General features: G+C 37.3%; 1 protein-coding gene across 1 annotated transcript; it reads right to left on the bottom strand.

The window, feature by feature from the left end:
* Positions 1 to 1,555: 1,555 nt before the first annotated feature.
* LOC121303333 (heterogeneous nuclear ribonucleoprotein R) lies at positions 1,556 to 7,492 on the bottom strand. The gene is made up of 10 exons (XM_041233931.1): positions 7,306 to 7,492; positions 6,842 to 6,960; positions 6,284 to 6,391; positions 5,436 to 5,549; positions 4,826 to 5,002; positions 4,482 to 4,617; positions 3,975 to 4,180; positions 3,605 to 3,754; positions 3,201 to 3,322; positions 1,556 to 2,945 (listed from the first exon to the last, which is right to left on the bottom strand). The coding sequence occupies exons 1-10, from the start codon at positions 7,460 to 7,462 to the stop codon at positions 2,339 to 2,341; spliced, it is 1,896 nt and encodes a 631-aa protein (XP_041089865.1). The 5' UTR covers positions 7,463 to 7,492; the 3' UTR covers positions 1,556 to 2,338.
* Positions 7,493 to 10,922: the final 3,430 nt, after the last annotated feature.

Below are 10,922 nucleotides of genomic sequence, written 5' to 3'. Positions count from 1 at the left end.
GGGCCAACCTTAACAACATGTTGCAATTCAGAGCACCGTCTTCTGCAGATGTGACTATTTTACAAAATTTGCGCCAGCCTGCTATTTGTGACCGAGGGTTACAGATTCCCTTCAAGACATCCATCCGCAATTCTGCGCCCAAATATAAATATATTAGGCAGTGCAGAAGGTTTACAGCTGTACTTGCCTGCCACTCTAGAATAACTTTTCTGTTTTAAATAAGGTTTTTATACTGTTTGGGGATGCTTCATAACTGAAGTCTTCATCTGAGGACTGAACTGTTCTTGATGTTTTGCTCAGTAAATAAAAAAGCTTGCTCTCTGTTGCTTGTTGTCTACCATATACTGTAACTGACTGAAGGATTGAAATGACCAAATGCCCATTAGCCTGGCTATATCAAAAACTGACTTTCTTTATGGCAGTTTTCTCAACTTGCCATAAACACTAGTTGCAGACATACTGGGAAAGTGATGGATACCCATATCTGGAAAGCTGCTGGTCCAGCTTTCCCCACAATACAGGTATTTCAATCCTTGCACTGAGCAAAACATCCAAAAAATGATAGCAGTGCCATAAACCCCAGAGGAAGAAACCCCTCCAGTTAGTCGTGAAGAGTTGAAACCAAGCTCACCCTTCATGAAGAACACAGCTGTGATGTGTTCCTCACTCTATCGCTGGAGATGCCGCTTCTTCACCTGGGTAATTTGGAATAAAAGGAGAAACTTAAAAAACCGAACAAAAATTTAGAAAGAAAACTAAATAAACAAAAAGGTCCACCAGGAAAGAAATGATGATGAAACAAATATTAAAAGAAAAAAAAAATCTTCAAAGAGGATATGCATTTCATTTCTGTTTGTAAAGACATGATTTATCTCTAGGAGGTTTAACCCTTTGGTTAGCCAGGAGTGTGTTCTCCAAAATCCTGCAGACTTCACTGTACTGCTCACTAGATGTAACCACTGTTTTGGGTACCTGCTCGGCTTTCATCAAATGTTCTATCTCAATAAGCTAAAAATCACTGTTTTCAATAAATACATTTATTCTGCACAAAGATCACAATAAATAGTTTCTTGCTAGATTTTCAGAGCTATCAATTTAGATTTAATTTTACTTGCTCTGCATTTGTCTATTCTCCAGCACAATATATTACGATACAAATATAAAATTACACTGGCAATCAGAGGGTTAACCCTTTGTCAGCTATACATTACAAGTTTGGGAAGGTTTATCCCATCTAGTTTAATGACACAGATGATAGCATCGGGCCCTTTATCTCCATAATTTCAGTTTAATAAACCTTTTTTTTTTTTTTGGAAAATGACTTATTTAAAAAGAGACACAATAAAACCAAAATGAACTGCCCTTCTAATAATTTGGTGTCTTAAAAACCAATTACTACTTCATTTTTGCCATTATTATTTAAAACATTTGTTTTCAATATTTGTTCTTCTTTTAAAGCATTGTTTGATTATAGCAGTCACATACAATGTTTCATTCAACAAGGTCCTTTCAGAAGTCACAATTCAATTAAATATTTCATAGAAATAGCCGATTATTGAATGATGTACTTTTTAGTTTTATTGAAATGTAACAAGAACAAGTTATAAATACAATCACATCAAAGAACAGATTGCCACGTCTCTTATGGTTTAGCCAAACCAAATTCTCTTGGGCAGATTTTCAAAAAGGTTTGAAGTTATAACAGTTTAAAAAAACACAATTAACCTACTTCTACAAATGCTAAACATACATTTTACCATTAATTCCCAATACAAAAAAAAAACTGTTTTTTTTTTTCTTTCATAACTGGAACCCTCCCTCCTGCCCCCCATCTCTTTAAAACCATTGAGAATAAAGCACTAGCTTTAGGCCTTTATGTACAAGCAAATCCCTATGGCAGTCTATCACAAATCTGAAGGGAGAAAAACAAACATTTGACTCCTGCAGGATAATCATGATTAAAATGTCTCCCCAAATTTTTGGAAATGAGTGTCCACCTTTTAAATGTTAAAATGTAGCCTTAAAAAAAAAGTACAAACAAAAAATAAAATATAAGCACTTTACTGTCATGTTTTTAAAGCCAGAAATGTCCCAAGTAACACAAGAAAGGAAAAAGGATAATAAGTAAATAAGGAAAGGTGTTTATATTCACATATAGTGATTCTCATCTTCAGACCAATACATACTGCAGCCAATCGAAACTTGAACGGTGAAGAGTTTAAGCCAATTTATTATTGCTTTTTGTTATGTTTTTTTTTTTTTTTGAAGGATGAAGTAATTTAAGAGCCAATCAAGTTGTTGCCAATCTCCTTTTTTTCCCCCAATGCCCTCACTTTGTCTACTTCCACTGTTGCCCATAAGAATCCTGATAAAACTCCTGGTTGTCATTATTGTAACCATAGTTACCAGAATAGTCGCCACCCTGCTGGAGAGGCTGCTGAGCGATGGGTTGGGAGCCCCAATTCTGCTGGTTGTTGGTCTGGCGGCGCTTGGAATCCGGTTGGTTGTACACATCTGCCTTCCTCTTTCCCCCTACGTTCCCTCCGCGGTTCCCTCTGGCACCCCTCGCACCACGGCCCCTCTGCTGCTGGGATGGACCCCCTCTGCCACCTCTGCCCCCCCGTGGGGCTCCCATAGGGGCCCCTCGCTGGGAATAGCCGACTCTGCCACGTGGTGGGGGAGCCCCGCGGCCCCTGGGGAGAGGGGGGGCACCCCTGCCAACTCGGCTGCCTCTTCCTCGAACAGCATAGCCATCATCGTAACCATAATAGGGATCTTCATAGCCACCACGGTAGTCATGGTAATCACATCCATAGTAATCATCATAGTATTCTTCATAGTTGTAGTAATCTGGAGGGTACACATATCCACCTCTCCCTCCCCTACCTCTGCCTCTAACAGGAGGGGGCATGCGTGGCGGCGGATAATAGTAATAATCTTCATACCTGAAAAAATATATATGCAAATGTTGCGAGTGGAAACTGGAAATCATACCTCTGCACCACCACCAACTAACTGCCACCACCAAATACACTGACAAAACTCCTTGTTGATACATTCTTCATGTTGCTATTAGGTAGGGTAGAACTAGTAGATAAATGTTTTAGAAAATGTTTGAATCAGTTACACACTAAAGGCACATTTTCTGATCTGTTTAATTGGAGTTTTCCTTGAGCTGGGTGTCTGTAGCTGGGGCTTACCCTGTGTTTCTGGTAGTCTGCCTGGCAGCCTGGCGCTCCTTTCGTTTCTTATCAGGGGGTTTTGCAAGGACTATTTCAATTTCTTCTCCCTCCAGTTCTCTCCCATTCATTCCCTGCATAGCCTGGAATGGTATTTAATTATTTGAGAACAGAGCTTTAAATTGGCACAACTTTCAGCAGAATAGAAAATGACAGCAGATGTTATCTTATCAAACATTGATATTGCACTTTCCTTTTTCCTTTGTATGATTATTACTTTTAATCCCTGCCACACATAAAAAATTATATTTTACAGCACATGCTAATGCTAAAAATGGGTTACCATCTTACTATTGCAAACTGTTCAAATGCCAATACTTTACATATTTAAAAAAAGACTGATTCATGAAAGGGTTTGTACTAACCTTCACTGCAGCATTCCTGTCCTCAAAATGAACAAAAGCATAGTCTTTAAGTTTCTTCACACGCTCCAACTTCCCAAATTCAGAGAAAGTCTTCTCCAGGAGTTCCTCAGTTACAGGGGTAGCTAGATTTCTTACAAAGAGAACCTTGACCTGATAGACAAGAAGGTGATATCAGCATATCTCACACTTTTTCTGTATTTTGCATTTCTAATTGGACAACACCAATAATCAAAGGTGGACCAAATGTGAAAACACTCAACTAGAATGTAACGGAACTTGACGGCAAGAATCGCATAATAAGTAACTATCTTTAGGTCCTTATAATATGGAAATCAAAAACATGTTCAAGTCCCTGCCCTACAACGCATACCTTAGCCATAATGTCTGGATCTGGCTCCTCAACAGGGTCAGCCCACTCGACAGTGACCGGATTGCCCCAAACTTTGACCTTCCCACTCATGAGCCTGCGTCTTGCCTGGGCTGCAGATTTGTGGTCTTCGTATTCGAGGAAACAGAAGCCTCTGTTTTTCTTCTTGTCATCAGGCTGATGGTAAAGAATCACATCCACAAGACCCTCTGGAAAAAGCAGGGAGTAAAAAGGTCAAATAAAAATATTTTACCCCCCAACACAATTCCATGCACACATCAATCTCCATAATACGACAAACGTGAAAATCTACTTGAAGCGATATAAATAAACAACTTAAATAAGACCAAATGGCAATGCCTCCTAGTTGCCTAGAAGACAAGTATAAATTTCTCCAAAATAAGAGATAATGAAAAAGAAATCTGTCCTTCCTTGCATTTCTAGCTGTCCTATGAGTAGAAATATACCACAGTAAGGACAGCAGAAAGGAAGGACGCCTCTTTCTCTAACCTGTGACTTTGCTGAAATCTTCCAAGATGCTTTCCCTGGTCTTGTTCTTTGGAATTGATCCAACAAACAGCCGATTGTTTGCAACAGAGATGCAGACACCCAGGTATTTACCAGACCGGATTTCATAGTTATCACACTAAAAACAACAAGTTCAGGGGAAAAAACAAACCCCCCCAAGTTAAGAGCACAACAGCTTACAATAGTCAAGAAAAGATATCTTTTTAACCACTTTTATAAATGTTTTTTTGTTTTTAAAAACCTCTCATAGTTGTATAAAGGGGGGGGAAATGCACCTTGAAGAACCGTAAAAAAAAATTTAAAAAATTAAATGTATTGATTCTTACAAGTTTGACAGCCTCCTGTGCTGCGTCTTTGTTGCAAAATGTGATGAATGCATATCCTCTGTTCTGACCAGATAATGGATCCATCATAAGCCGCAGATCCCAGATGGAGCCCGCTTTCTCAAAGAGAGGTACCAGCTCATCCTCGTACAGATCTCGTGGAATCTTCCCAACGAATACCTGCAAACAGGAAATAAAGAATTTTTTTTTTTTTTTTTTTTTACAGAAATCTATTGTATACATATTAAAACATGTTCTGTGAAACGTAGCTGTATTCTACTCATAACAGTTTTTTTTAATTGAAAGTATTGAGGGTAGGTCTTTTTTATGCCTGCTCCCATTTATTTGGCTTTTTCTCCTACATAGACAGGACACATGCTGACTGGCCTCTCATTGTAGTAACTGCAGGTTTATTTAGAGGCTGTTAAAAGTTTTCAATTGAGATTGCTCCTTATTCCCATACCACAGCAAAGGGAAGTAAAGCATTGTGAAGCGCAGACATGCAAGTTAACAACACAGTAAGTATGTTACGGCAAATAAACATGGTAAATGCATAAAGTAAGAATGCAACAGGTAAAACCAACTATAGAAATTTGGAAAGTAAGTAACTAACCTCTGTTCCAACTCCTGGCTGTTGCCCCAAATATATCTCTTCGGGTGGTGGTCCCCCGTACTTCCGCTGTCCTGTGGTCACATCCAGGGTGTATCCTGTCCGATCCAACAGTGCCTGGAAAACATCCAATCAATTAACAAATAAACACAACAAGCAACCCATATGACACTCTCTGCACTTGCACTGTATCAATTACACTCAATATAATGATGGAACAAACAGTATTATTGTCTCGCAATTGCCTTCCAGCACATTTAATTCTATCATTAAATAAGCATGTTTAATCTATGACATGATAACCTGTACTAAACCCATGCAATATCTCCACTACTGCAACTACCTCTATTTCATTCTAGCTGAAAAATCAACATCCTGCTGTTGCTAGCAAAAAGGGATTAGTTGTTTGAGCATAATAAAGCACTACCTTTAGTTTAACTGCATTTCTGACGGCTGCTTACAATCAGGTAATTTTCCATTGTGGTAAAGAACCAGTTTCTTTACAGAAAAGGCCACAGGGGTTTTATTGCTAAGTCTCACTAATGCTTTTGAAAAAGTAAGAAGTGGTAAGAAGAACAATTTTGGTCTTTGGTCTATCTATTTCTTTCTAGATCAATGACTTGTACTGAACAATGTAAGTGTGCAATGTAAAAACAGGTGGACATGCACATTATATGACCAGATTTTGATAACTTGACATACAGATACATACTAGCGCCTCAATTATATCCGTTGTCACTAATATAGATTAAGGATTCTTTGGCAACAGCAGCTTATGGCAACTTCACACTTGTTTTTATATAAAGTATAATAAAGTGCTTTATTGAATCAGCTACAGTATAAACTCTTACCTTAATCTTTGACTCATCTGGCCCTTTTGTTGATTCCTGTACCTTATTCCCTTGTTTCTCCCGCTGTCTGTAAGTTTTCATAACACCACATAAAAATGCACTTTTATTCTGAAATACAGAAAAGAATTACGTTCAGTATCAAAAATGATACCCTTTTTGTGCAGTTATAAAACTAAAATGCTCCATAAATATTGAACACACATTTAAAAGTATGAGAACGTAAAACGCACACAATTTATTTACTATCACAAACATTAAGGTATATTAACATACTGTATATTAATTAGGTTATATATTAACAGCTCAGTGTACCAGAATATTGCTAAGAAAAAGAAAAAAATAAATAGAAAACAGAGGAAAACATACGCCCTGCCTCTCCTGGTATCAGTTCTGAAGATTACAGAGAGCAGCACATTTATCATTTTGCCTCATGCCCAAGTTTATACATTCTCTGCAATCTCACATCACATACTGCTGTACTACATGCTTTGGCCAGCTCTTTCCATTGTGCAATCATCAGCTGCAGGAATATGGTATCTCGAGGGTGTTCCACCTCACCTGTACGTGTGAAAGATCACTTTCTTTAAACTGCTGCAGCACAGACATGGCCCCTTCTTCGTTAAACTCTCTCAGAGCATCAATGGCCCTCTCATCTAGATCAGCATATGCCACCAACCCTGGGAATTACACAGCCATGGGAGTGGTATTTATTATGCAACAAGTGAAGTATGACAACAAAAAGCTGACTACACCTGCCATAGCAGAAAGTATTGCGTCAACAAGAACTGTAACACCTATAAGAATTAAAAAAGAGGAAAAGGCATTCAAAGATCAGTGGAAAGCTATGATAACGGATTGGCCAATGGTATGAGCAGCCAAACAAATGAGCTTCTAGTATCATTTTCCATTTATTTTCTATATTTAGTTCATACCACATATGTCTGAATTGTTAACAATGTAATTAATAGCCAAATAACCACACATAGCAAGACGTATCCTGTGTGCTGGTGTGAAGAACATACCTGTCTGAAAAATATCATCAAGTCTCTCTGCTACTTTCTGTGGCAATCCAGCATCTATAAGTGTCTGGTAGTGCTCTGTGTGAGTTACACTTGAGATATCCATGGGCTCTTCCTCCTCTTTAGCGTGGGTAGAATTGCCATTCACCTCAGAAGCCATTCTCCAACTAAAGCTGTGAAGAAGAAAAATAAAACAGACATGAGGCTAGTTTAACTCACTTTCGACACCTGAGGATCACTCCCCATTCTTAAACAAATGAAACCTTGTGTCAAGGATTCCACACACAAATGTATAATTAACCATGCAAAACCAACTGCTGTCTACACAAGACACTTATTAACTGTATCCAACTCACAAAGGAGACCAACTCACCCTTTGAAAAAAGTAGCATGCAGGAATTGTGTGATTAAACTCTACTACGTTAAAACAGTACACTGAGTACTACAATAAACTGTTCAAGCAACAAACAAGCAGATTTAAGATAGTGAATGAATGTCTTGGCTTATAAATTGGCTTAAAACATTTGGTTAATGGCTAAAAAGCACAGTACTAATGAGCTAAACTGATAAAGCGCAATATAAAAGGTAATCCATAGGGACAAACCCATTCCAACACGTAAATCGAGGCTGGGGGAGAATGCAAGGCTCATTTCAGTCCTGAATCCGAACTCAGCAGCAGCAAATGAGTGCAAGCCAGCTTTAAGCAAACCTAACCCTTCAGACATTTATTTAAAACACAAAATAAATTACTTGAGGACTTCTTTCGTAGCCGTGTTCATGCATACTTCCCTTTTTTAAATGAAAGTTCTGAAAACATTAATTTGCACTGTTATTCCAGCTGTTATTTTACAACTCCAGAGCATTCGTGTTCCCATGGCTGAAGATGAATACAAATGCAAGGGGTGGGGGGTGGTGGGGGGGTTAGGATGTTTTATAAATTTGCATTAGGCCTACTTAGCATCAGCATGGTAAGTTTTCATAGTAAAATGCATAATAAACCAAAAGTCAGCCTTGCAACTACATTTCAAATTATTTTTTTACTTATATCTTCCTTCCCTAAAATAGTCCCCCATACAAGCCCCAGATCCCAGATAGATGACTGAGGAGTTTCATGAAACACTCCTTGTAAAGCACACCCCTTGTAGAACTAGGAATAATAGTAGGATTAATAACACCTTACAATGCACAGCTATCAACTGCACCAAAACTATACACTTGTTATAAAGTCAGACAATCCCAATATAAAATCTTTGATTTTAGATGTATTTTAAAAATAAAGAAAGGCTTGACTGTGTTTATTAATTATGTATCTAGTCAGTGATCTGCAAGTCACTGATGAGTAATTCAAATCTGACTAGTTAGTCGTGTTTTAATATTCATTCATAAGCCACTCAACTCTAATGGTTTGCAATTAATGCAAACATGCCTAATAGGTAGAACATTTAAAACAAGGTGTTACCTACGTATTTCATAATTGCACTGAATTACTTAAAAATGTATTTTTATTACTCCTCAAGGGGAGAGCTGTACTGTAACTGGCACGTTTAAGGCTGTGACAATGGTATTCTAAAATAGGATTGTGCTATATCTAACAGAAATCGAGTATCATTAATAACTGTGCTATTGGAATACTATTCATTTTGAATGAACGCTTACGGACCTATTTTTAATTGTTTTTGGTTTGCATGCTTAAATTCGTACTATATAAAAAAAAAACCTATTTAAGTGCAGCCTGTTAATATTGGTTCAGATCAGCCGGTATCATTATTGTGCGCTTAATAAACAGATTCATATATGGTAGAGGTGTAATAATTGGTTGCTATCAATGAATATTTATACTTCAGTTTACATGATATATAGCAGGCATAGGCAGCTCTGGTTTGAGAGGCCCATTCCAAACCTGGCTAACATGTATAATGAAGCCATTTACTGCTTTTGGACCTGGATGGAGGGCGATTTGGTTCCAATAACTAATAAGGAACATGACTGAAACAAAAACTTGGGTCAGTAATGTACAGAGCTGCTCACTCCTTATATAGCATTGTGGTTGAGTTGCGTATGGGGGCATGCAATCTTGTAAACTAGTAAATTACACTTACAGTATAAAAGTTTTATGTTTTGAGAAAATTGTGTTTCATGCCCAGAACATCTCTTTACTGTTTTTACAGAAAGCAGTAACTGTTGAGAACTTAACAATGACCTTTAATCCATCAAAACATTAATACATTTTGATTTTGATTTTGAATAGGGCCTTTTAAATCTGGAATGGACCAAACTGCTGTACAATGGGAGTCTTTTGTTCACCACTTTCTAACAGGGTTCAAAGCCATATTAATCACAAGTTCACAAACCCGAGTTTAATTTAAATTAATTTAGGATTAGTGTAATCCTGGTCTTCTATTTGGTCATACTTTAAAAATAAAGTGTGTGTGTGTGTGTGTGTGTGTGTGTGTGTGTGTGTGTCACATTCTGAGCTAAAACACCATGTCTGAATAACAAATCCCAAAACATGAAACATCAATGTATAATGATGTTTTCTGTGTTCATGCAAATAATAACCTTTCACATGTTATTAGTTTAAAGATATCTGAAATATTAACTTAACAGTGTTCTGGTTTACACTTTACTAAATAAGATGGCATGCTAAACTATTTATCACACTTTACTGGCCACATACAACTCATTCCACCTCCAGCAGTTTGATCAAAGGAAAACATGTGCATCCTTCTAGGATAGGTATACAGTTACTATTAGACACAAATGTGAAGAAAGAGGCAGAAAAGAACCACAATCCTACACATTTAAGACAACAGATGTAGCACAAAAAAAGTATTCAAGCAGAATAAAAACTTACATTATATGTGAATGGAGTGCAGTAGAGTGAGTCACCAAAAATTCAAAACCTTGTGGCTGTACAAAGGTGTGTTTTCAACACTGTATCATATAACAGTATCTTCAGTATTAACTACCGGACCTGTACAACAGTCGTTGGATAGAAAACTAGAATTTGCTAACAAAGGAAATAGTGTCCTGTGTTGTATACTGTTGAAGCAAGGGCATGCTTATGAGTAAACAAGACTAACAGAGTGCATCAGAAGTTTATTAAAAGTGGAGTACAAACTCGTATGTATTAGTGTTTAATTAAAGGATAACACAGCTTTTTACTTTATTAAATCGCTGTATGTACAGATAGAGATGGTAGTCTTTTTACCTACACCTAGCTTAATTATAATAAGGAGAACAATGTGTTCTGTTTTGTAATTCGATGTCTTACGAATTAAAAGCAGTGCTAAAATAATTTAGGATTGCAGTCAGTTACCGAATGGGTTATTTATTTGACAAATTTGATTATTTAATCCATCCCACGTTTTTAGTTTTACGTACAAAAAACATGCATTGTAGGATTGACAGCAGTTTAAAAATGCATAACAATGCTAAATAGATCAGGTCTGAGACAACGTTGCACAGCAAGCATTATTATGCTTAGTTCATGCAACATTATGTTGGACATGACCCGTCTATTCTTCCGCGTGTGCCATTTAAAAATATAAGGATCGAGACTAGGAAATTGCACAAAATGCAAAGCAACCGGCACAAATACACACAGATGCGAAATAAAA

Source organism: Polyodon spathula, chromosome 32 (assembly GCF_017654505.1).
Source record: "Polyodon spathula isolate WHYD16114869_AA chromosome 32, ASM1765450v1, whole genome shotgun sequence".
Classification (NCBI taxonomy): Eukaryota; Metazoa; Chordata; class Actinopteri; order Acipenseriformes; family Polyodontidae; genus Polyodon; species Polyodon spathula.
Note: the sequence above shows the minus strand (reverse complement) of the source record. Positions and strands in the feature narration are given on the sequence as shown.

Excerpts from the sequence above, each read along its gene's own strand:
- LOC121303333 (XM_041233931.1), bottom strand. The coding sequence starts at position 7,462 with ATGGCTTCTGAGGTGAATGGCAATTCTACCCACGCTAAAGAGGAGGAA. Across the intron at positions 6,961-7,305 it reads TGATGATATTTTTCAGACAG|GGTTGGTGGCATATGCTGAT; the intron begins GTATGTTCTTCA and ends TGTAATTCCCAG. Across the intron at positions 4,618-4,825 it reads CACAGGAGGCTGTCAAACTT|TGTGATAACTATGAAATCCG; the intron begins GTAAGAATCAAT and ends TGTTGTTTTTAG.